General features: G+C 44.9%; 1 protein-coding gene across 3 annotated transcripts in view; it reads right to left on the bottom strand.

Moving 5' to 3' along the window:
• SLC7A1 (solute carrier family 7 member 1) overlaps window positions 1–25,428 on the bottom strand; it is a 37,952-nt gene extending 12,524 nt beyond the window's left edge. Inside the window, exons 1-5 of one of the 3 annotated variants that reach the window (XM_039718407.1) lie at window positions 25,297–25,428; window positions 9,546–9,929; window positions 4,637–4,795; window positions 2,259–2,433; window positions 294–418 (exon numbers count right to left, since the gene is read on the bottom strand). In XM_039718407.1, the coding sequence (XP_039574341.1) occupies window positions 294–418; window positions 2,259–2,433; window positions 4,637–4,795; window positions 9,546–9,915 (829 nt within the window). In that variant the 5' untranslated portion in view covers window positions 9,916–9,929; window positions 25,297–25,428. Of the gene's footprint in view, window positions 1–293; window positions 419–2,258; window positions 2,434–4,636; window positions 8,405–9,545; window positions 9,930–25,296 lie in introns of those variants that run through there. The other 2 variants (XM_039718408.1, XM_039718409.1) reach the window with 2 other exon arrangements.
• Window positions 25,429–26,072: the final 644 nt, after the last annotated feature.

Raw genomic sequence — 26,072 nt, 5'->3', positions numbered from 1 at the left:
CCATCCACAAGCTTGGGCCCTGCAGGCAAAGAAGGGAGGAAGCTCGTGGTTATACAGTTTATCCGTGTGCCACAGCAGCTAGAAGTCAGCACTCAGGCACTCAGGGACTTGAACAAATTCAGCACTTTCACTATTAGGAGCAGCTGAGCCAAAAGCCTATTTTGAGCTGAGTTTCAGAGGGACGACAAATGCGATGTCCTGAATTCCCTATTATCTGTACTCTGCAATGTTATTAAAAGTCAATCTACCAGCAGCCAGGTTCATAACCAGAATGAAGACATCTTCCCTCTTACCTGTAGTAGCAATACAGTCAAATCCCACAAAAGCATAAAAACACGTGGCTGCCCCTGAGAGGACTCCTTTCCATCCATAGGGCATAAACCCTCCAACACCGTAGAGCTTTTCTTCCTGTGTTTGACTGAAAGGCACGGCACTGAATTAGAAGTGATCCTGCCTAGCTGGGAGTCACAAAGCTATTCACACAGCTCATAACAAGATCCACAGCCAAAGTTTGAAGAAGCAGGCTCTCCCTTTCATAAGCTAGCATACCAGGCAAAATGCTAAGCCCTACCCACTGCTGCGCTTTGGACTGGCCTGCAACAGCCTGGGGAAGGCATGGAATAAAAATGGTTCATGGTTTGTTCCCACCACCTCTTCTGTGGGGTGGATAAAAATGTCTTGGCTAAGACAAGGAGAAAATAGCATGAATATTGAAAATAATCTCCTAATATTACTGCATGTGTGTAGATACATATATTCATTTGAACAGAAGCTTTGGAAAAGGTGAAGACTGAGAAACATGTGAACCATCCACTTTTTACTTTAGATAAAGGGTAGGTGAGTAGACATAAGAAAGGAATGCAGGGTGCCATAATTGTTTAAAATCCACCCCATTTTCAATTCTCATCTTTGAAATTCTGTGTGCCAAGCTCATACTCCAACCATGCCTGTAACCATGACACAGAAGTGGAGCATGGATCCCCAACACACCAACTGCTTTGCTGAGCCTTAACCAAAGTTCATTTAAGTCAACAAACACAGGCTGATCCCAGAGCACTCTGGACTGCAACCCCATATCCATGTGCCTTGTGTTGAGTGACATAATAAGCACACCCTTCACTTCAAGTGACTTAGGTCACTTTTTCAGTGAAAAGTCTTTGTAAAGATGAATTAAGGCAGTTAAACTAAACTAAATCCCAAATCTGCAAGTCTTCTCACATATAAACATCTGAATTCTCTCACAGAAGCTCTGCTGCGACTTAGATGAAATCTGGCCAACAGAAATAGCACAACCCAAATGTGGATCACTCTGGAAATAATGATAAAATAAACCCCAGACAGATTTTACAAAAATAGTAAGCCATACAGGTCAAAGAGCTGCACTCATACTTTGAAACTCTTGCAGTAATTGCTCCTTGCATGGGAATAGCAGGAGAGAAGGAGAAGGGACTGGTCCTTTAGAAGCAATTTGTTTGCAGCAGGTTGAATTTTGAAAAGCGGCTCAAGAAGTGACTTTTACACAAGATAAATTTGACCCACACAACACTTATGAATCTCACCAAATTTTGCCCAACTGTGCTTCCTTGCAGGCCATCATAAAAGGCCTGATATATATGGAGATACTTAAAGGCCCTTATTCTTTATGGTACAGTCTCAAGAAAAAATTAATAGCTTTGTCTTACTGGTAAGCCTTCTAAGCTCCTTAATTTTGATCTTGTGTAGGATGACAGAATTTTGGCCAAGCAGCAAAATGTCATTAAAAACAGATTTATGATATGCTTGCAGCAATGCATTAAAATAATCTGCAACTTGCCTTCATTTTAAGGCATTTGGGACAAGGTCTCTACAAGGTACAACAATGCCAAAAGGATATTGCCCAAGTACTCAAAGAAAGTACTCAGCTATACTTGGATATGGCTTCATACAGGCACCATAGTCAGCCTGATGTAGACTTGAGTAGAACACTGTCTAAAGGGCCTCTTTTCTCTCAGCTTTGGGTGCTATATTGGTTATAAGGCCAGAAATGGCCCATCCTGCAGCAGGGCTCACAATGACACAGCCTGCTCCTAGCACTTTCAGCCCATCAGCACAGCTTGCTTTCAGCAAACACGCACCAAAGACAGCTTTGCCTCCAAGGTATGCAGCAAAGGAGGCAGCCATCCCATTCACTGGGTTTCTAACTGAGTCCACAACCCCCATTTAAACTTGCTTTTGAAAATGCACCAGCTCCTGAGATGAGAAGAAAACATCCAACCTACTTGTCTTTGAAAATGCTATGGCTGGTGTTGTAAATGTCCTGTTCAGTCAGGTACCAGTTTTTAACAGATCCTTTCACAAAGCCGGAGATGACGACAAATCCAAGGACAAGGACGTTGATGCAGGTGAACACTTTGTTCACCAGGGCAGATTCTTTCACACCAAAAGCTAAAAGCCCTGGGGAAAAAATGGCATAGGTCAGGTAGTTCACCACCAGCAGCAGGTGCTGGAGACTTACAGACATAGCTCAACTGTGTTTGTGCTGTGCTCTGCCCAAATTATCACACCTTGTTTCTTCATAAAGCCAAGTAGCTGAGGATTCACTCACCCAGAAGTAGGATGAGGACTTCAGCTCTGACATTATTTCTGCAGAATGTGATACACTCTCCCACTCAGCACGCCCATGTGGACTGTGTCCGGTAAAGTGCTTTGCTAATACACTTAAACTACTCCCACAGTCTCAAACTCCACACAGAGACCAGGAGAAAGCATAACAGATGGGTTTCAATGAAGGAACATTGTCTTAGAGGTCTTGGCCAAATGCAGAAGTTATATACAGCACTCAACTTTCCTTAGAAACAGGGTTCCTCTGTTTATGAGCAGGGACCAAAACCAGGAGCATTCTATTTCTAACAGCTACTTCTAGAGCTGAAGACAAAGAAGAAGGTGGCATCTCAGGAATCCTGCTCCCACTTAATCAGCAAGAGCTTTGTGAGTTCAGTGAGAGAAGGACTGTAGCTTGGTCTTAAGATCATCTATCTGAAGAAGAGCATGGATACAGGGCTTGGCAAACAAAATCTCACTGAGGCATAGCTTGGCTTCTCAGGTCGACAAGCTCTCTTAACTTCCCCTTCAGGTTTCTGATTGTTAAGAACTGAAACTTTTAACTCAAATCTAAGGCTGAAGGAGAAGTAAAAAAACTTCACATAGGCCTGAGGGGGAAGAGAAGCACAACACAGTGTTCTTTTACTGCTACTCCAAGGGACTTCAATGAGAGAGGAGCATCCTGTGTACTCACCTTTCCTTCTTTTAAGGCAAGAAATAAGCTGAGACAGCCATATCAGAAGAGTGTTTGATAGGACTGCATACTAGCCCACAAAAACTTATAATGTACTCTATAGAAATCTGAAGCTCGAGACAGTGCAAACAGAAATATACTTGTGGTGATGGTATTTGAGACTAAAGCTGCTCTTTCAGCAGCTTTTTTTTAGAAAATAATGGTTTGCCTTTTTTATTAAAATCCTGGAATTTGCTTCATGCAGGAGCATAAAGCCACCTTATTATAAAGTAACCTTTGTAATTTTATACCTCAGCAGTGCTCAAATGAAGAGTTCTAAATTTTGTAAATTGTATCTGAAGTGAAAGATCAGATTCTGATTTGAAATGAAAGCAATTCATATAACTTACAAAGGAACAAATGGGAAAATCTCTCCCATTCAGATGTAATCCTGAAAACAGACGGCTGCTATTGGCTTCAGCAGCCCTTGATACAGTCCTAGATCCAAATGCAAACCCAAATGCCAAAGCATCCCTTGTTTATGAGGCCTGTCCCCATGAGCACAGCTCACACTGAGAAGGCCATTCTGATCAGTGGGAAATGTCAGGATAATCTTGCCAGTGTGACACTGCAGCTTCTGCCTGCTGGAAACCAGAGAGGAGTATAGAAGCATAATTTTTAAAATTTGCCTAAACTTGGTAATGCTTTGCAAGACCCAGCTGGCGTAGAGGTAAACATTCACAAGAATTTTGATCCTGCAAGTTGTCAAAACTTTTCCGATTTATGAACAAAGGCTTGGCACATTTTTAGGGAAAAAAGAGGTGTGGACTGTCTGTGACACATTTATTTCTCTGGAGTCTTGTATTCACTTCTGCAAATTGAAGCCCATATATATTTTAAAAAACCCAAAACTAAAACAGTAGTACATGAAACTGTAACCAAGTCCTCTTTCTTTTTTTCCCCTCACTTTCATGGCTCAAGGCATCAAAAACTGGCAGATTATCAAAGGGGGAATAAGGCTGATAGACTAACTGCATGAAATTCTTGTGTAATAGGATTTGTGGAGGGAAGGATTAAACTCCTATACCTGATTGAGGATAACAAGTCATCTTTTCTTTTCCTCCTTATACAAAATTTGATTGAAGGTTTTAAAAGTAGCTCAAAAAATATTGAGAATGCTCCCCTCTAATTAAAAACCTTGTAAATAGGCTATGCCCTGTGCAAACTCCACAGCAGCTATATAGGTCAATCCAATACTTGTAGCAAAGAAAGTCTTTAATATGTTGTTCAAAAGAAATCAGGACTTCATGCTCATTCCAAAAGCAAACAATGAGATGACGGAAGAAGGAGATGCAAGACCCACAAACTCCTCCAGTGCCTCACCTGTTAGGATGATGATTATCACCACAGCAAAGATGTCTGGGTATTTTGCTAGCACTCCGGGAGCATCCATCGTCATGTATTTTTTACAAAATTTTTCAATGTGCTGCCCTATGATTTCATCAAACGTCGCGCTCCAGGCTCTGGCCACACTCGAAGTTCCTGCCAGAGGACAGAAAGGACAGAGATCACCCTTTGTGGCTGACACATGTTCCAAACCAGGGGGAGCCTTGTAAGGTTTTTCAATACAGAGGGCCTCGAAGCAACCTTGCATGTGCTCCCAGGTGCTGGGAGCAGCCTTTCACATCCATACCCAGCCCACAGCCTGTGTTCATGCTTGGCATCTGCTCTGATAGTAACACACACAGTGGTGGGTCCCAGACTCATGCTGAGCTGACGAGAAAAGTATTTTTAGTCTGGCTTTTTTGCAAACCTCAACTTTGCCTTTGATACTGCCCTGACTGACCTTTTCCTTAAACTCCCAAGGGCCTGTCCTTCCCCGAAACCTGGTAATTTCTGTCACCAGAGAGGTCCAAAGGTAATGCTGGCAGAAGTCCCTGGCAGCCCCAGTCAGGTGGCTGCAGCCCAGGCAGAGGGCCCTTACAGAATCCAGCTGCCCTCCAGCAGTGCAATGCTGCAGCACCAGAGCCTGGACCACACCAGTGGCCAGCTCTGCACTCTGGCAACACCCAGGTCTGCTGTGACCTCCAGTGCTAGAGCATCCAAGCAGGAAAAAGACTCAGATACAATTTACATGTTATCTGAGGATAAGTCAGCCTATTGCAGAATGCTGGGGATGACCACAGCAAGTGAAACAGCTCCTGCCTGCAGCAAATGCTCAGGCTTCATCCTCTGGGTTGCTTTTTGTTTCTGTTGAGTGCATCCAACTGTGTGCAGCTTGCTGAGGTGAGGAGTGAACCTGGGTCTCAGGACAAGCAAGCTGGGGACAGTGTCTGGGCCATAAAAGTAATTTTAGAGAACTGAAATAGTAACAACAAAGAATTACCACCAGACAGTGACAGTATTTTGTAAAATAAATTGGGTTTTGAAAGCCAACTTCTCCCTCTCCTGTGTTAATGTGGCTACTGTTACACTCTCAATGTCTCATACAGTACACACACTGTATATAAGAGCACCTAATTGCATATCATAATTATTACTGTACATAACTACCTAGTTAAAAAAAGAGCTTGGCTTGGTTTTGGCTTGCAGAGCAGCTCCTCAGAGGATGCCATCAGGGGCCCCTTTCCACCCAGAACAGTCTGTCCTGCCACACTCACCTGTGAGTGGGTGTTCAGGTCCCAACTCCAGCACCTGCAATCCTGTCAAACAATGTCTGTGCTCACCTACAGCCAAATCCTCTGCAGCAGCGGTGGGCAGCACCTGCAGCACAGCTGGGAACACTCGCCTGCCCAATCCAGCTTTGCAACAGCATAAAAATTAAGCTGCAGAACAGACCTGTTGGGAGACTCTTCTGTTCACCAAGACAGAAAAGTGCACAGTGTGAACACCTTTAAAGAGTTTGGACATCACTGCCATCAATTTAATCTTGAGAAATTGCAGAAGTTATTGTACACCACATTACAATTTTTCAGGTTAGCTTTGGCACGATTTGAGGAAAAAAGACTATTTTAGTGCTATTTTTTTGTCCTAGCTCTAATATTTTACATTCTCGGACGGGAACACCCAGCTCCTGCATGTGTTATATTAGATGCCAGCTGCTTCAATGCCAGTTCCACAAAACTATGAGCCATTTATCCAGAACTCTCTGTAACCAACAGGCTTCAGGGAGCAGGGGGAATTTCACATTCTTTCAACAGCACAGACACCTGGATAATATCTTGCTGTTGTTAGAGAGCACAGTGCTAAGACATTCAGCTGGTACCCAGAAGGACTTACTAGTTCTGCATCAGCATAGCCTCACCAGAGCAGATTTGGCTCCTGCCTACAGCACGCAGCTCCCAGGACTGCAGAGCTCAGGTGCTGGGCTTGCTGCAGGAACAGGCACAGGCAAGGAGGTCACCAAGTGCCAGAAAACCCCAGAAAACCTACTTACCTATGAGTAATGAGATACTGTTACTCATCATACTACCAGCTCCCACCACTTTCTAGTTCCTGAAACACATCCCACAATCTGGCACAGTTCCCCAAACCCACATCATCCCAGAAGAAAGTTCACATCAGATCCCAGACCTGGACACCTGTCTCCTTCTCTCTAGGCCATAACTGATAAGTTGCACCCCCATTTATTTCTCATCACCCACCTCCAAGGCTCCACATGAGCCTTCCCCCAGGTAAAATCACTTCAATTAATTAAAAGTTACTGGCCACCCATCCTTGGGACTCCAGGATTTCTTTTTCCACCCTCCAATACTTCCTGAGCCACTGTCTGAGAACCTCAGCATGAAAACACCAAGCTGACCGAGCCCTTTAGAGATGCACATTTTTGATACACTGCTTGGCATTTTCTCAGCAAGATTAAGAAAAAAACAGCTTTCTGCCCCTCTCAAGCCCTGGCTCTGAAGTGCAGCATGTACCTGTCAGAGACTGGAAGGACTGATGTACCAGGGCATTTAAGGATGTCTGTGTGTTTGAGAGTGAGCAGGTCAAGCTTTGCCCTGCTGAGGCAGTGCCCTGCTCCCACACCCCCCAGCCTCTATTCCAGCACTGCTTTGGCACACCAGGGGCAGGGCTCCCTCCACTCTGCCTAACCCGGCTCCCGAGTGGCCAAATGACCACAAGTCCCACCTGGCCCACAAAGGCCCAGGGGTTTTTATGGCTGAGCATGAGTGCAGCACATCTTGACCCTACCTTCCTCTTGGAGTTTGTATCTGAACACTGCTGGAACCCAGGCACTGGTAGCTATGTGTGCTTTTCTATATCTTCTCTGTCTTTTGCTCCTTCTTCTAATTCCCTCCTCTTGGAAGAGTTTGAGTAACTAACATGGAACAGGTTTAAAGTTTGCTAAGTTGGATGGGCTAAATTAATGCTGTGAGAAGTGTTTTATGTTGATCAGATGTTGTAGTAAGTCTTTAGCCAAAGTCACCTAATTTTTCAAAGTTTGCCAGTAAACTTTTGTGTTGTTTGGCCTCTTGAGACTATCTGGTCAGTATTTCTCCCGTGTGTCTAACTCAGAGTACAGGAACCATTATAAACACTTTCAAAAGTCTCATTGAGAGTTGATTGGGGCCTTACAGTGGCAGCCAACATATCCTTCTCCTCCACGCCCCAGAAGCTGCTGGGAGTTGTCCTTGCTCTCAAGAGGGGCAATTAGCTCTGAGAAAAAAGCTGGGTAAGATAAAGAGACTTCCTACACCTCATATCCTCCCCCAGCGTTTTTCCACCTTAGCCACCCTTTCTCACAAATTATGAGAAAGACAGTTTGCAAATACTCATTCTTGATAGAGGACTGAAATAAAAGTAATGAAGTTGTATTTGAACACATTCATGGATAGTATCTACTTATTTTTAACTGAATTCTCTGCCTTGTGACAATACACTAATCAGTCAACTCTGAAATACGAATTGAGACAGTTGTTCAAAATCCATTATGAGAGGAAAAAAAAAAAATCTCGGAAATACCACTCTGAGCCCAGATCCTCGGAGCAGAACATTCAGTAGGCAAAACTTTTCATTGTGCATTTGCAGAATCAGGTTATGGGACAGCAACCACGGCTATGTCACTCATTTTGGTCGTCCAGTATCATGGTAGGAATGGCCCCAAAACCAACTAGATGAAGGGCATGAAGGAGACGATTTATCATTACCTTTCTGGAACAGAAGAAAAATTACCAAGAAGTCTATTCAATTTTTCTTCGTGTAGCCTAAGCAGAGTCCATCGTAGAAGTGTGGAAGAAATCATACGCTTACTTTTAAAAAAATTATTTTCATCTACTCTTTGCAGTGAATGTAATTCACAAAATAGCTACAGGACTCAGACTTCTTAAGGAGAGGAGTTTAATTACTCTGGCTTTTCATCTTCTTTTTTCTTTTTTTTTTTTTAATAAGGAGTCGAAGAGGAGAAAAATATTTCAGGTAACACACAGAGGAAAGCCAGCATGATCTCAGACAGGCAGCTGCTATGCCACTATGTTGTTCTTTATATGATCTTACCCTCCAAGCACCATGGAAACTAAATTCCGAGGTAATGCTTACAAATCCCATAAAACGAATTTTAAAAAAACAACTCCCTTTAGTAATTTAGCAAATGTTGGTTTTCAGTTTAACTAGCAAGCTTTCAGTCTCAACTGGCGAGTCTGTTGCAGCCTTAGAGGCGTGATAACAAGCAGCCTGCCCAGAATGTACTTGAAAAGACACGAATCCTTAATTAGCAAAGTGTGGCTTAGTTTTAATGCATCAGCTGATTTGCACAGCGCATGCTCTGAGCTTGAGCCAGGGCCTCTCCTAGTGGGAATCAAGGGCTTAGGAGGGATTTGGTTTGTATTTTCCAGAGACTGTGAACCTGCAGATCATCTCAAGATTAATTCCCCAGCAATTCACAAGACAAAACTCTTATCTCCAGATACTTTAAATAGATCCCAAAGGGACCAGAATTAATCCTTGATCAACTGTGAGTACAGACACTCTGTAGAAAAGCATCTTTGCGTGAGCAGCTCCTTTCTAAGCAGACAGGACACTCTTTAGCACCCTAGCAAGCGTGCAGAAGCCAGGGGATGCCAGAGGGATGAGGTGGAGATTCAGAGGAACTCCCAGCAGCAATAAGCCCTCAGTCAGCAGCACAGGAGCCATCAAAGGCACATCCCACTGATGAGGCCTGAAACCCTGGGTGAGTGCAAGAGTGAAACATCCATTTTGTAACAGAAACACAGGTACGCAAACAAGGGTGACCCTACAGACCAGGCTGCCACCTTGAACTAAAGCTAGGCTCTGGCAGCACACCCAGCATACTTACCAATAACATAGGACAGGATTAGATTCCAGCCCGTGATGAAGGCCCACAGCTCACCCACAGTCACGTAGCTGTAGAGATAAGCTGATCCTGTCTTAGGGACTCGAGCACCGAATTCTCCGTAGCAGAGTCCGGCCAGCACCGAAGCCAAGGCGGCAATCAAGAAGGAGATGACGATGGCAGGTCCTGCGTTTTCCCGTGCCACAGCTCCAGCCAGTACATAGACACCTGCACCCAAAGTGCTGCCTACACCCAGGGCCACCAAGTCAAACGTGTTAAGGCATCGCGACAGGCGACTGTCTTCTCGAGAGCAGTCCACGTTTTTCCGGCGAAGAAGCTGGTTTCCAAAATTGGTAATTTTTTGACACTCCATCTTCCTGTTTGGGCCTGCAAGAAAGATGCTGCCATCATTATCTAGAGCAGAAGACCCTCCTACATCAGCATCAATGCACCAGGAACAATGCTACGGCCCTGTTACATTTCAGCACATGAAACTTCTCATCTTCCACCTTCTTACAAGATGAAATGTCTCCTCTGACATTTTATCTAGACTTACCATGGGGAATTAAAATAAACAACACCAAAGTTCTGCTTCTAACTCTCAGTCACACTGCAAACCTTGGGCAATCCCGGGAGAGAGGCAATATTACACTCCCACCCTGCTCCACAGGCAGTTCACACACAAGTGGACAAATTAAAAATGCAAATTTTCTCTTTCAGAGGGGTTTTCTTGTTCTGGGCAAGAGAGTACTTTAAAAGTGAATGTCCCAGTTTCTCCATTTACCATAATTTGGTTCACATTGCGGAGAGCTTGCAGAGTGCATAAACCCTGTACTACTGGGATGAATTTAAACTTGAGGACGTTGCAGGGATGTACATAACACCTCTCAACCTGACAGCCTGAGGAAACAGCCACTCCAGGACAACCTCCTCCGTAAGATGTGCTGTGCAGACATCAGATTTTCTCTGTTTTGCTCTACAAATCTCCAGGCTGTGTGGCCACAGCCTACAAGGATGAACCTCATCTTCCATCTCAGACTGCATCCTTCAGCTCCAATAGCCTCACCCCTCCATTAAACCTGGCTTAAGCAACAGGGCTTAAAAAATGTTTCTTCATTAATTATGGAAAAGGAAAAAGGTTCTTTTATTTTGATGCAATGCTGGACTGAGACATACATTTTCCAGCAGTACACACTGCACACGGACATCAATACTGTGCTGAGAATAACGTGCAGGCAAAAATACTCCTAAATGCAATTTACAGTACACTTCAGTGAGACTGGTACCTCATCAGCTCCAGCTAAAATCTAGTGAAAAAGGTGGGAAAATACATGCTAAGAAACTTAATTAACTGAGGCAACTGTTAAATTCATGCTTCAATTTTGTTACCACAGCATCAACTACAAAACCAAAAATCCTCTTCACTTTTCCAAGACACCCGTCATAAGTCCTGGCTTAAATCCCTTTTTCTTGGCTTTATACTAACTCCCCTACTATGAGAAAGTAATTACAACTGCAGGAACAGGGCTGAGGATTTACAAGACCCACTGTGTCAGGAATTGTACCCCACCAACAGCTCTCAAACATGCTCCCAACAGGCATGGATTTAGACAAATAAAGAAAGGCAGGTTTTAGGCCAATCTTACAAAAATCTTGTTTCATTAACCATGGGAGTTCCCAACACATACAGAGAGGGAAAACTATCTTCTCCCTTCAGCAGGAAGACACACCTAAGTCTTCACCTAAATGCATTCATGTCAGATTAAGTGAACAACCTCCTTTTCACCTGAACCTTACCCAAATCCATGGCAGCCAGGATTGCTTTTGGCTGGACAACTGCCCAGCTCCCCAAAGCTGGGACATAGCACTCACAAACTTTGAACTGGATTAAAAGGACAAGAAGATTGTGGTACTGGAGTGTCTCCTATGAATTCTGTTGCTTTCTAGGATGCTACCTAACAACAATGCCAGACCTTTTAGTTCCTACACAGCCATCTATCTACCTTAACAAAATCTGGTACCCTGCAAAACAAACATAACTTAGTGGTTTTAATTCTGCACTGAAAATGAAGGGGTAACTGGTCCCCAATTCCCTGCCTTGTCACAGACACACACATCATGAGAAATCACTTCCTTGGCAAAAACAGGGCTGGTGAGGGGCAATGTCCCCAGGAGAGGAACAGACCCTTGGTGCAGAGGTGGAGGATCAGGGTGAGAACTTGGCAAGGTCCTAGGGGGCAGGGAGACGTACAATTTATTCACTAAAAAAATAAACCTATTGAATTATTTCAAGTTTATATATCACTCAAGAGTGTTCCAGAAGAAACATATTTCAAAGCAATTTCATTTGGAAGCTCCCTTGGGCCTATCTACAGGTGTGCACAGCTGTACTACGGCCATCAAGAATAAAGCAAAACTGCTTTTTATTAATGATTTGCTTAGAAGAGGGGCTATTTAATTATGACAGACCTGGAAATTAAGACCAACATCGTGCAACTGGCTTAATGCCAGCAGACAGTGCTCTTCCAGGTGAACTCCAGATGAAGATATCAACTGCCTCTTTCACAAAAAAGATGTCAAAAGTCTGAGCATCTCTGTTGTGAATAGAATACTTCCCATAGCCTGCAGGTAATAAACAGGGAGCCTGCAATGCAGCCATGTTCTGTGGCCCTTACACACAGCACTGTCATTCATCTCACAGGCCACTGATCACCATCCAAGCATCTCTTACACGTTTTCTTTGCTTTGAAACAGCAGGTACCATATCAACATTTTACTTTCAATTATATTCACTGTCACTTAACAAAGAGACCTTCAATGAAGACAAGTGGGATTTTTTTCAGGAGAATGATCTTTTGGTTTAGCAGGATGCAGTACAGTCATTACACCTCTGCCCAAAACTTTCTGTGTATCATTTGTTATCTTTGCAAGTGTATCAAAGGGTGATTTTGGCAGAGATTATGATTTTTCCCCTCCTTAGATGTTGGATCCAGCTGTGATTTTGCCGTCTGAAACAGTCATCCTTGACTTTGAAGTGACCCTTTGTTCTGGGCTGGTTCCACTCCCAGCCTCACTTGAAAAGATGAGCCTTTTTTTTGAATGCACAGTCAGTATTCCTGTGGCATAATGCAGTCCTAATAACATAAAACAATATAAATTATTCCAGAAATGTTTCCAGATGGTACCTAACCACCTTCAAGCTGAGGAAACTTGAATCTGAATGAATATAGATGAGTTTTGTTCTGTGCATGCCTAACACTTACCCCTGCCTTAGCTCTGGTTTCTCCCATGAGAAACACCGAGGTGCAAGTCCCAGCTACTCAGACCCTGGGTAGGAAATGGTTTCACCCCATGACTTTGGGTATCTCCATGTTCTGGCTGGAGCAGAGGTCTTTGGGAGTGGTGGGAAGCAAGGACACACCCAGGTCGCCTAGCAGGGTGGACCCCGGGCCAGGGGCCACCTCCTTGGGTGAATCCTGTCCCACCACAGTCAATGGCAAAGCTCCCACCAACTTCAATAGTCCAACTGCTACTGGTGTTTTATTTACAGTGCATTTCATGTTTATTACTTTTGTTCCCTGTCCAACTTTTTGTGTCTTGACTCTATTGTATTTTCAAATAAAATAAGATATTCTTCCTCCTTTTATCTAATGGTTAACATAGCTATTATATCAGGTTGATAGATTTCCTTCCCCATTCCTCAAACCCGTAAGAAAATAAGCAATCTGCCATGCGGTTGACAGCAAAAAAGTAAACCATAATAAACATCTGTCCAGCTAAACATAAAACACCATGTGTAAAAATAAGCTGACAGAGCACCATTTTACATAAGCAATACTATCACTTCCTCAACAATTACAAGTTGTTTCAACTTCTGAAACACCACCCCTTACCTACTTCAAGGCATTACTGTTCCTGAGAATTTTCTTCTCCAATTTGCAGAAGAGCATAAAACTAAAGCTGATTAAGCAGAACAACGAGTTTTCTACTAAGGAAAGAAGAAAACCTAACCCTAACCTTGCTGCATGTCCTACATCCAAGACCCCAGACATCTCCTTGGAGGAGGAGTGAGCTGAAATCTTCATTCAACATTGCCCCACATATGCTTATATCCATTTTGAAACACATGGAAATGTCTACTGCCATCAGTACCCTTCTCTCACAGCTAAGTCATGTCCTGTGGACAATCTGACATTTGTTGAAGACCAAAAGGATGCTGAGGAAAAATATGCCTCATACAGCCATATAATCACTGCTTCAAGTCTGCAGAACAAAGAGCTTGCGCTGGTGCTGGTATATTTGACAATGCAGAATGGTTTTCACCCTGTATATTTAGTTCAAACATGGTCCCCAAATAAGCACAGAGTGATGACGCCAACCAGTTGATCAACACATAGGTAACAAACCCCTTTGGGAGCCCTTTCCAAAAGGCTGGTTTTGCTGCTTCAGTCCCCAGGACAGCATCATTCACACAGAAGTCCTACAGAAGAAAAGAGGTGGAAAACCTCAATTCCTACTACTGCTGTTAGCATTACAGGTATTTTTGGGGTGTCAGATTTGACTGTAGACTCCTAAAAGCAAAAGATCATAAAGTAAGGGACCAAACTAGATCTCCTGAATGGTTTCTGAAGCATCATTCAGAAAACCAAATCACCAAGGCACATCAGTCCTGGGTGTGATCCATTCCAGTTTAAAGCGAGAATTGTGTCAGGTATGTCCTTCCAAAATGTCTTGCCTTGGAAAACACCAATGCCTTATGTTGCTCTGCAACAAGCAACAGAGCAGAGTCAAGATGACTACAGAAGATGCTGAGCCTTCCCAACACATATGTGAGCAGCTATCTCTAGAGTTTTAGAAACAGAAGCAAAGGATGTGGCATCAGACCCGAAGCTGCATCTGGCTGTGTCCCTGAAGTGGCTGCAAGTGTCCCTATGAGCTGTGCTGGAATGGGCAGGCAGTTTAGAAAGACACGCTTGGGACAAATGCTGAGGACCAGCTCAGAGATTTTGACTGTAGCCCCTTGCAATGCAGCCACCAGCAAAAATGCCAGTGAAAGCAAAGGCATGACCAAGCATTATGCAAAGCTGGAAGTTATCTCACTATAGCAGCAGCAATGGCAGGGAGTCCAAGCCAAAAGTCACCCAAGTAGCTGAAATTCTTTGCATTTGTTTCATTGTGTGTGAAGAGATGTTGACCTGCTAAAGTATTTTAACTAGAAAATGAAGGTATTGTCTATTAGCTGTTAAATTGTTCCCTTATAGATTATCTTTTTTTATAGTATGTGTGCAAATGTATGCATGTATCTCAATATACATTAATCTAGATTACATTTGAGTGTATATACTTATATGCATATATGGACATTAATGTTAAATTCTTTGCCAATTCTGTCATTAGAAATCAAGATCAGCCACTGGCAAGGCATTTGCTACTCAGAGGAAGGGAGCCAGGGAGTTAAATACAGACAACACATTAAACAAAGACAGAGGCACACACAGGAGTGGCTGTGCAGTGTACACAAACCCCAATCTTTTTCACCTGCTTCAAGGCACACTGCCTGTCTGAAGGGGATCATATTACCCTCCTCTGTTGAGCAGATTCTTTAACACCACGAGGGAGGTGGTACTGGGGGACCAGCCTGTTGTCACAGAGAGCTGGGCATGCTGCAGGTTTCTGTTCCTCAGTCTCCTGAGTACTAGGAACATTTTCAAACCAGCATTGCCCGCTCCTCTTCAGGTGTCTCATAGACCTGGAGGATTTCTTCCACTGCAAAAGGTACAGTGAGGTGCTCTTTATAATCCCTACACCACCCACTGACCAGCAACCAATTACTGAAAGGTGACCACCAAGTCCCACTGGACATGAAGACAGTGCTCAATTACCACCATGGGCAAACGCCAGGGTGATGTAGCTCACCCAGTTGCTTTCCAAACTGTCACAGCTACTGGCTGTACCAAGGTCAGAAAAACCCCTCATCCCAGGACAACCTCCAGGATGGCAAAGATCATCTTTTTGCACAACTTCAGATAGGAATTTTCAACTTCCCCAAAATTTTGAAGCAGGTAAACTTCAGTGTTTTATCTCAACACCCGCAGAAAAGTCAATCTGGGTTATTTGTGATGATACACAAAATCCATTTTGAAGTGAGCCATTATTTTTGACCAAAGGAGGGAGGTTCCTGCTGTGGAAGTCATGAGAAGAGTACTTGAAACACTCAAGAGTTCAAGCTTCAAAATCTACAAAATAGAAGTTGTGATGCCCTTTCTTCTGCACAAAGCTCCAGCTGTGATTATCATCAAACATGGCACACAGTAAGCCATTGAACAGGGAAAAGGCTGGATAAACACTAATTCCCCTACTGCAGAAACACACATCATATCATGCTTAATTTGCAGTGGGGAATTTGATGTTCCAATCACTTTCCAACTGCGGGCACAATGAAAGGTTGGGACAGGGTACAACATCACATCTCCACCACCCAAATGTTGCAAAAACAGATTAGAGAAATACCTTTTAGACTCTAGCTGGATATAGTGCACCCTGCCTCAAAACAGGGAAAACAGAAGCAGCCAGACAACGTTTTTGTTTTGGCAGGGTTAAATCATGAAACCACATCTTCATCTCCCCAGCCTGCTGCCTAACATCCATAGCTGTACCAGAATAACCACCCAGGGAATCATGCTGAAAACCACCACCACCAAAACAAACTCATCACTGTGACTACAGCTGACCAAATGGCAGGCCACCACAAACAGCAGCCAGGGCAGAAGAGAGGGAGGTGACACTTTCCAGGACAGATTCCCATCTGAGAAGCACCATCCAGTGAAAGATGCCTGCAGTGCCCTCAGCCCTTTTAGCCCACACCTCAAATTTCAGCTGGCGAGGATCCTGTCAGCTCAAAACAGGACCCGGATGTTTTGAGAAGGACAGCAGCACATTTGCCATCCAGAGCTCCCCAGGGATAAAAAAGTTAAGGAAATGTCTTCCTGCCTAGCCATTAAAGGGCATCACGCCTAATTACCAGAATAACTATTTTCTGATGAAAAAACATCTAACTGAAAAGTCTCCCACCAGCTCTAGTACAGTCTCCTCAAATAGTTCCTCAGCATGACTTAAATTACACCTTGCAAGAAAATTGCTTGATTTAACTCCCTCAATTTGTCATAACACCAAAGGGGATCTCCACTGATAATTAAACTTCCCAATTGAAAGCCTGAGACAGACTAGCAGGGATTCACTTGAAACAACCCATCATCCATAATCTGCCAGGGACTCGGCCTTGGTATTGAACAGAAAAAAAATAATGCTCTGGGAAACAATATTAAATAAGTGAGCTTCTGTCTCCCTAAACCCAGATAAAATGAAGATAGAACTTTGCTTAGCCAAAAGCCCTGGCCATGTCATTCAGCATAAACCAGTTGTGGTCCTTGGAGAATGCTGCTTGGAAGAAGGTGGGAAATGTCCCTTAGGGGATAAGGAAGTAAGTTAGACAGCAACAGAAGTTGGTTTGTTATTAAAACAATAGTGGGGAAACAAACAAAACATTAAGAGCCCCAACCTTCATGCAGAACAAAAAGTATCCTGTAAAGACATGGGACACATCCAATCAGACTGATAGAAGAAAGGAAAGAGAAGACTTCCCCAAACACCATTATTTTAATCCAGTACAAAGGGCACAGCCAATCTGGGACTCTCAGGTGCAGACAAGGAGCAGATCAAAGTGGATAGAAACAATTGGACTTTGCTACATCCCTGAGCAGCGGGGAACAGGCAGAGGCCAGCAGGTAGGTCAAAGAGAGCAGTGGCAGCTCCAGCTGGAGGCAGGACTATGAGGCAGCTGCAGACCCTGGTCACCCTTGCCAAGTGACCCATGAGCATCCTGCCCGAGTGACAGGCTGGACCACGGACCTGTGGCCACCCCTGTGGATCAACATGTCTGCAGATCAGATGTTTCTCAAACAGGCACGTTCCCAGCACTGCTGAACCAATTAAAAAAACTGTCCCAATTTAAAAAATGCTGTCCCAATTAAAAACTTCCTCCATTACCATAAAGGGTACTGAATTTAAGCAAAAGATCCCTTTCCCTCCCTGGGAAAGCAGCAGGAGTGTTGTTTCTGTGAATGAGATGGAAGGGTTTGAATAGCTTTTTCAGAGAAAACACTCTGTAACAAACCTCAGAGGAATGGCCAACATAAAGGAGAACTCACTGTGGACAAACTCATTCAGGGAGAAAGAGGAACAGAAATTGTATGTGGTCAAGTCACAGGGCTCCTTGCCTTATGCCAAGGTGATGGCAGGCTTCTGAGAAAGGTTTTGTTATCCCTGGGTAACTGTGTATGCAAATTAAGCATTTAGAGTTGGGATGGATGGGGCTTTGAATAACCCATGGCAGGTGGATTGTACTGTATGGAGCTTCAAAGGCTCCTTCCAATCCAAACCATTCAAGCATTCTATGAAAATTCAAAATATGCTGCATCACTCCTTTAGGCTTCTGCAATCAAAACAAAGTCATTAGCAAAGTAATTAGAATACATTTTTGTTAATTTAGGAGTTTTTCCACTGGTTTGCAGGCCATTCAAGGGCCTTCAAGAATTCCAAGTGAGACCTGCCAACCCTGTACCTTGGTGTGGCTGTTGGAGGGTGACTCAACACAGTGGAATAATTAAAAAAAAAACTTCCCTTTTTTTGAAGAAACTGAAGTTAATTTCTCATTGAACACACCAGCTGAATTAAAAAATGTATTACAGCCTTCTGAGGGTGCTTGCATGACTACAGACCTAATACTAAAGCTTTTTGCAACTATGATTTACACCATACAAAAGAGATGCTGACTGTGAAAGGAGTTAAAACGTTTGCTTTTAGATACAGTATTCCCACATTCCAGCCATAATTCTAGGGCTGGGGAAGGATCAGCTCCTTCCAAGCATCACGTGCTCATCACTGCAGGCACAGACAAGCACTCCACACCCTTGCTTGGCTGGTGTGTGCAGCAGACACATCCTCTCCTGCAGCAGAGAGGCTGCTGCATGTCTGCAGTTCCCCAGGTGCCTCTTGCAAGAAATTCCCACTGTCAAGTTCTTCAGAAAGGCCTTCCCATAACAGGCAGAGCCCTGATGCACACTGGAATGAAAGCAATGACTGAATCCTACCATCTGATCCAACTAGTACTGCCCATTGATCAGACCCACCCCACTGGCCAGGGTCACTCAGTGCTGAAGGAGACAACAGTGCACGACTTGGATGGGCCACCAAAGCCTCAGCTGCCTTGGAACAGCATGAGAAGCTCCCACATGAGGAAGCCCTAAATGAGGCAGCCTGGGTAGCCCAATAAAAGGAAAAGGGGCATGCTGAGCACCAATGGTGTGGCCACACTCCCAGTGTAACAGGGATATGGCAATGTTCCAACTTGTTGGGCCAGTCAAAGACTCCCCTTCCCCGCCAGTCCGTGACACGTGCCTCACCAGGGACTGTCGTTTTGGGATGGGACTTGGTTGTGCAGGTCAGTCACAAAACCTGGCTGCCAGGTCTACAGGAAATGCCTACATCAGTGTAGCCTAGACACACAAGCACAGAAAAACAGGAGCAGAGGATGGTGCAAGGAGGTGGAGCAGAGGGGATAAAGTATGGGGCTATGTGGAAAAAAATTCAGTCTCAAAGGTGTTTTGTATACTATCCCACAAGCCATCACTGCAAAGACTTCGCAGCTCCTAAACTGATGGATTTGCAACAAAATACCTTGGAAAACTGTATCTGTTTTAGGCATTTAAGTCTAAATTAAGTACAGAGCATGGCAAATGATACAAGCATCATGTTTGATTAGTATGTCAGTGGGGTAACCAACCATTCCTGTTTTCACACACAGGTACAACAACCTAGTTTTGATATATTCTACTTAAATAAATCTCATCAGAAAAGTGCTAGAACACTGATGTGGAATTAAATTTCAGAGTGAGGTAGGTGTGGAGGATTTTTTGCTTTGGGTGAATACTCTTTTCTTAGGCACACGTTCACCATTCAGCTTTCTCCTGCTCCAGAACAGGAAAGCTGTTGTTTAAGTAGAGTTTTGCCTCCACCTAACCCAAACATTCATGGCTGCAAGGCTGCTGATAGGGAAGGACTGGGGAAAAGAGGCATCCAAACATAGCCCATTTCATATTTATCTCAGAACTTTTATCAAAAGCATGACAAAAGACTTCCTGCTCCTTTTTTGGATCAAAGCAAGACTTGCTAAAGTTTGTGGGATTTTAAGGGGTTTTTCCCCTCAAAAAGCAAAGATGACACCGACCAACCAAACTGTGAGCCAGACCACGACCCACATATTTCACATCTTACTGCTGCCAATGTCACACAGAAGGATTCTGCACAACCTCAACACAGGGCTCCACATTGGCCAGCCCCAAGAGGAGTTTGGGGAGAAAGCTGCTGGATGTGACAGCTGAAGGAGCAGTGACAGCAGGGACAATACAATGATACCAGGAGGTAAGAAATGCAAAAAGTTGGCAGACTTGGCCTGAACCTCAACATGAGGCTACTGCAAAATACCACACAGACTGAGCTCCCTGGTTTGCACAAGGACAAGCATACCTTGTAGACACCCTTACAGTTTATTCTGCCATCTGTGTGGCAGAAAACCACGTCTTGCGACCTACATCTCTCCATGAAGAAAGATGCTCCCTTGGAAGCACAAGTCAACTTAGAGAAGTAATTAAATCCTGAGCAAAAAAAACCACTACTTTTTATTCAACTCCACCAGTGTAGTAGTTATCCAATCTGTAGGCCAAAATCTTACTCAGTTTTCTGAATGTATTGGAATTGCCACCTGCACCTCCCTGCCCTTCATGCAGAAGCCTGGTCTGCCCCAAAAAGTGTTTCTCCAACCCAGTAACACAGGTAAGTGAAGCCACCCAGCACACAGTCCTGTCAAGGGAAGTTATACTATCCTTAAAAATAATTGTGTCCCTCTCAGCAAAATACAGTGTTTGGAGTAAGTATACACTTTTTATTGGGAGAAAAATGACTAATATCATCCAGTCTGCTCAACTTTTTAAAACAATGTTATATTTTTCCACATCATCATTCTGGCATCAAAGGAAATCATTCCTAATTATGTTTATGGGGGGAATACACAGAGAGACCTAGATATGACAGTCTTGAGAAGTGTGGAGAAATGTATAATGCAACACCTCTCAGAACATATACAACACCATCTCTCCCCATGTCACTTACCTAGAACAAGAAACTTTGAAGTATAAGAAGTTCTGCTGCTGCAAGGTGCTTTAAGTGACAGCAAGAAGGAAACAAACAACTGGCTGTAAACATTCTGCTTAGCTCCCCTGTGCTGGGACTTGCAAAAGAAAATAGGTAGTTTTAAAACAAAGTAAGTTAAACAAATGATAATTACCGTTTTTCCCCAAGGTATGAACAGGAGCATGGAAAGTAAAGCACTGCTGCTGTGTTTTTGATGGTGCCCTACACCATGCTGTTCTGCTCTCCAGCTATTTCCTTCGAAGGAAAAAACAGACTCAAAAGTGTTCTAACATCTGTGATGGCTTATCTGGAGCTGCCAAAGCCCAACAGTGAGGCTTCATCGCTTGTGTAAGTTTTTTTGGGGATCATACGTGTGTTTCTTTACATGCCAACGAGGTTATGAGGGGTAGGATTCCTCTTGACTAGTTTCAGCCCACTCCAAAGCACACACAGGGTATCATCTCACCCCCCTCTGTAACTAACAGGCTAAGACAGGCACCTCCTGTCATGAAAGGCATGAACTTTTTCCCTTTGGAGGAAAGATGGGAGCTATGGCCCTCCAGAGGTACCTGCTTTGCACTACTGTAACAAACATCTAGAAAAACTCCACCAGACAGATGCACAAGACAGAAGACAGGATTGCACCTAGACCCAGCTGAAGCAGAAACATCGTGATGAATTTTGACTGGTCTTTCTGTGGACACAATAAAAGGATGGTGAAAGTCTTTGAATAGTCTTAGGGGTTTTAACAACTCAAGACATGCACCTTTCTCACAAGAGCAACAATTCCTGCTTGTTCTTGCTTTCCTCAAAAATAATAGTGTTTTCTGGAGAAAACCTTGGATTTCAGGACTGTCCAAGTACTGATTCTAGCACTTCCAGAGCAAAGCATAAGCGCTTTGCTTCAGCTCTTTCCCAGTTACTTAGCTGTTACACTTTTCACTGTATTGCTTGTGTTGGTACCTTTCCTGAAATATAAAGCTGCTGGAAGCCAAATTTCTGCTCCCATCTCACAGAAGTTCTCACTTCCAAAACCCCAACAAACACCTATTGTTTTTCTCCCGCTAGATGTAGCACCTCCACCCTAATCCATCATCCAGCTGATGACTTCTGGCTGTTATGCCTTCGTTTTGCTTGTGCTACTAGAACATTTTGCTCCTTTCGACCAGCCAACTACACAGTCAGAACACTCGTGCCTAATGCACCTGAGGTCAGCACGGACAGACACACAAAAGTACAGCACTTCTGCACTTCCACCCAGATAGCCAAGTGCTGTATTCTTCTCAATGGCCTCCTTTTGGAAGCTACAAGCACACAAACCAGCCTGAGAGACAATGCAATGTGAGACAAACAGTAAGAATCTTCACATCATATATGTTACAGGTCACCCTGTTTTGTGAACTTTTTGGAGGGAGAAAAACAAATAAAGTGGCATGCAGCAGCACCCATTGCTTGGGGATTTTATCACACAGGTCATCAACCAGCTATCAGGCAGTGTGCAACCCCCAGTAACGTTCAATCAGCAACCTCAGGATAGAAAACTATATTCTGGTTACCTCAGATAACTAATTCCCTGTGGAATATTTTCTAAAGATACAACACGTTATTTATTTTGTTAGCCGAAACTGCATTATAAAAAAGTCATTTCAAAAAAACAATCTACAAACTCAACAATGCATTTTCCCACTAGTTTATTTTGAGAATTTGTCACCTGACAAAAACAAGCTATTCTTCAGCTTAAGGATACAGTTCATTTATCAAACCACAGTAATTTCTTGTACAGCGCATTTACTCCTGCTGCATACACGTTCAAATAAACCTCCTACATGAGCATTCCCAAATGAAACTCTGACTAGCATCACTAACTCTGGGTCAGCACTGACTGCAGCTGACCCCAACCAACTCTGGCTGCAGCACTGAAGTAGCTCTCCACACCACGCAGCCTCACTGATGGTGCTGATGGTCAGTAGCACTAGCTTCTCCACAACAGAGTTAAGTCAGCAGGATTTCCCAGCTCATCCTTCAGGAGTGCCAAAGAGGCTGTGTTGCATCCCCATCTGCCTTTGCCACCACTGGAAGGCAGAGCCAATAAACCCCGTCAGAATCAAGTCACCACATCTGCAGACAAAGTTTTCCTCCTGCCCCACTCTACACTGATGCTTTTAACATCACAGATATGGGTCAAGAGAAGAAAATTAAACTTACCACTTTGTTTTCTATTCACTTAAAGCTGGGATGCAATTGGAAGTGACATTTCTGAAAGGCTACCAAAGTCTAGTTAATCTGTCCTCAAGGCTGAGGAACTTGCTAGATCAAGAGTGAACTAAAAGGTAGCAGAGGCAGTAATTGCAGTAAGACCCCTGCCCTCCTTCACATGAACCATATTTCTCCATCTCTTCTTTCCCATGTGCTTTTTCTTCTTTTCCCACGACTCCTTTTCTCCCCCTCCCTCTTGCATACACCAGGCCAGCAACTGTGCTCAACACCAGCTAGACTGGAACTCGCTCCTGTCATCTCAGAATCATGCTATTGTTAAGGTTGGACAAGGATTCCAAGATGACCAAATCCAACCATTTACCATGTCACACAACTGAAAGCAGAGACACAGAACCCAGGCACACCACCATGAGAATGAACACTACCCACCACATGGCAACAGATTACACAGGAAGAAAGGAGGAAGTAAAAAAAAAAAAAAAAAAGAAGGGAAAAGAGAAGGAAAAAAAAAAGAGGGAGTGACAAATCTTTCAACAATACACCTTGGAACTGGTTTCTCCAGTAACTGGTTAAAGAGTTACTAGCTTCCTCTTCTCTGAGGTAATGCCTTCTGTTAAGAAAAAATATTGCAAGAATATACTCCATGAGGAGTCAAGAGCATATTGCATCTCAACCACATGCACAACTGAACTGCCTGAATTAGAAACCCAGCAGGCCTCAGGTTTCTGTTACAGCCCACTCGAAACAAGAAGTGCCTTCTGAACACACTCCTCACTGTTAAGCACAGCCCTACAAGCAGCAAGACTCAAAATTTTACAAATACCACCAAAGTGGCATAAGTCAGGGACTAAATACCAATTAGCTCCCCTGCCCAAGAAAAGGCTTTATTTCAAAGCCAACGTGACCATCTAAAGAATGCATGTGATGGAGCACAGTCAAAGTCTGACCCTGCCAGATCACTCAAAATGCAAGATACTTGAAGCTCTTGAATGCAAAGTAACTTTCAAAGCTTGTGGCAATGCACAAGCTTGCTCCTGCTTTGTGCCAGGGTCAGCACTTGCAGCTAAGGAGCCTGTGCCATTAGTCTTTTGCATTATATGGAAAGCTTGTCCAAAAAACACGTCCAGATGGCCATTGAAGATAACAGAAGTCCATAGAGCACCTGACCAGAAAGATACATTTCTGCCTGTTCTTTCCAAGTTTTCATTGTATTTGCCTCTAACCTGGAGACAGCAGACAGTCGAGCATCAGTGAGTGGACGAATGGCTTCAAGAGGCATTGCTGTGCCACTGCAGAGGGTCACACATGACACCTGCATTGCCACGCATGACAGCATCTTCAACACTTGTCCCCGTGGCTTAACAGTCCACAGAGCTGGGCAAAGGGAGGCAGGGTAGGGTACCCACTGATGTTGGACTTCACCATGCAGTCACTGCTCAAGCACAAAGTAACGTTTGCAAATGACCACAGCCAAGTGAGGCGGCTGACTCATGAACCTTCAGCACCATTACCATCAGCTCTTCGGCCCAGATCTGCAGCCTCTGTAGAGCTGCAACTGCCTTTCTGTTACGACTCTACAGAGCACCTACAAAAAGACCACCTTGCTCCAAAACTAAGGTATCTAGCAGCTGACAAAAGAGGTAACTAGCAATTTTCTATGTAGTCTCAATCTCCCTCTCCAGCCTTACAAATTTCCTCTTAAGGATTTTTAGTGGGTTCCCTCGCTCCACCCCATCTGCCACCCACATTGACACATACATATGCAGAACACGGTAAGACCCCATCTGTTAGAACAGCTGCCTCCAAAGCACTGACAGTCCAAATGGACATAATTCCCTGTCCTGCTCACGGGAACAGGTTCGGGAGCAGCAGGCTGCAAGAACTCCTGGGATACGGGCCTGGCCATGAGCCCCATGGACGATACCCGCGTTCTCGGTACATTCTCAGTCTCTTTTGCAATCTGACGAAGGAAGCAAAGCCCAGCATGGCAGCCCCTCGGGAGCCACCCTGGATACGGGGAAGGGCGTCAGGGACACGGCCCAGGGTCTCTCCTCGGCCCCTGGGCCTTCACCTCCAGCACAGCACGTTCCCTGCTCGCACCGCAGAGAAGACAGGCAAAAAAGGGCCGTGGCTGGGGGTCAGGCGAGGGGACGGAGGGAGGGAGGGAGCGCTGCGGCAGGGACGCGCCGCGGGGCCGGCGGCGGGCCGGGAGCGCGCAGCGCCGCGCCCGCCGCACCGCGCAAAATGGACGCACCGCGAGGGGCCCCCGCCCGCTCCGTCCCACACTCACCCAGCCAGGGGGCTCGGGCAGGCGGCGAGGCAGCGCAGCGGCGACCCCCAGCTCCCCGCTGCCGCTTTAGCTCCCCTGCGCGGGCCCCGCCCGCCCGGCCGTGCCTCCCAATGAATAGAAGGCGCTGGTCCACGTGGGAAGAGCCCTACATGCAGGATGGGGGGTGGGCGGGTGATGGAGGGGGCGCCGGCGTGCGGAAGGCCGGCGCATCGCCTGCGCGGGAGAACCGCGTGGCTGGGCACGGCCGGTCGCCTCCCGGGGCAGGGAGGGCCCTCACAGGCCGGCTCCCTGCAAAGCGCTCATGCCGCCCCTCTGGCGTGGAGTGAACAGCTACTCGGCTTGTCTTTTTCTCCTCGTGCTCCCTGGGAGTGAGAACTGAGGGGCTGGGTTCGACTGAAACATCCATTCAGCTGTAACACACACCCTGCTCCAAGAGCTGATGGATTCTGCAGAACGTGGTCCAGCAAGAGATGCCAGCGTGAAATGGATGCAGCTGGCATCATAGAATATTAAGGGTTGGGAATGGACCTTAAAGGTCATCCAGTCCTAAACTCTCCTGCTGTGGGCAGGGACACCTCCCAGTCCACCAGGTTCCTCAAAGCATTATCCAGTGTGTCTTTGAAGACTGCCAGGGCTGGGGTAACCACAGTCTCCCCAGGCAACCTCTTCCCACTGCTGTGGGCAGGGACACCTCCCAGTCCACCAGGTTCCTCAAAGCATTATCCAATGAAGACTGCCAAGGCTGGGGTAACCACAGTCTCCCTGGGCAACTTCTT

This window comes from Passer montanus, unplaced genomic scaffold (genome assembly GCF_014805655.1).
Source record: "Passer montanus isolate IOZ18808 unplaced genomic scaffold, ASM1480565v1 scaffold4, whole genome shotgun sequence".
In the NCBI taxonomy this organism is placed as follows: Eukaryota; Metazoa; Chordata; class Aves; order Passeriformes; family Passeridae; genus Passer; species Passer montanus.
The sequence above is the reverse complement of the archived record's forward strand: the minus strand, read 5'-3'. Positions and strand labels throughout refer to the sequence as shown.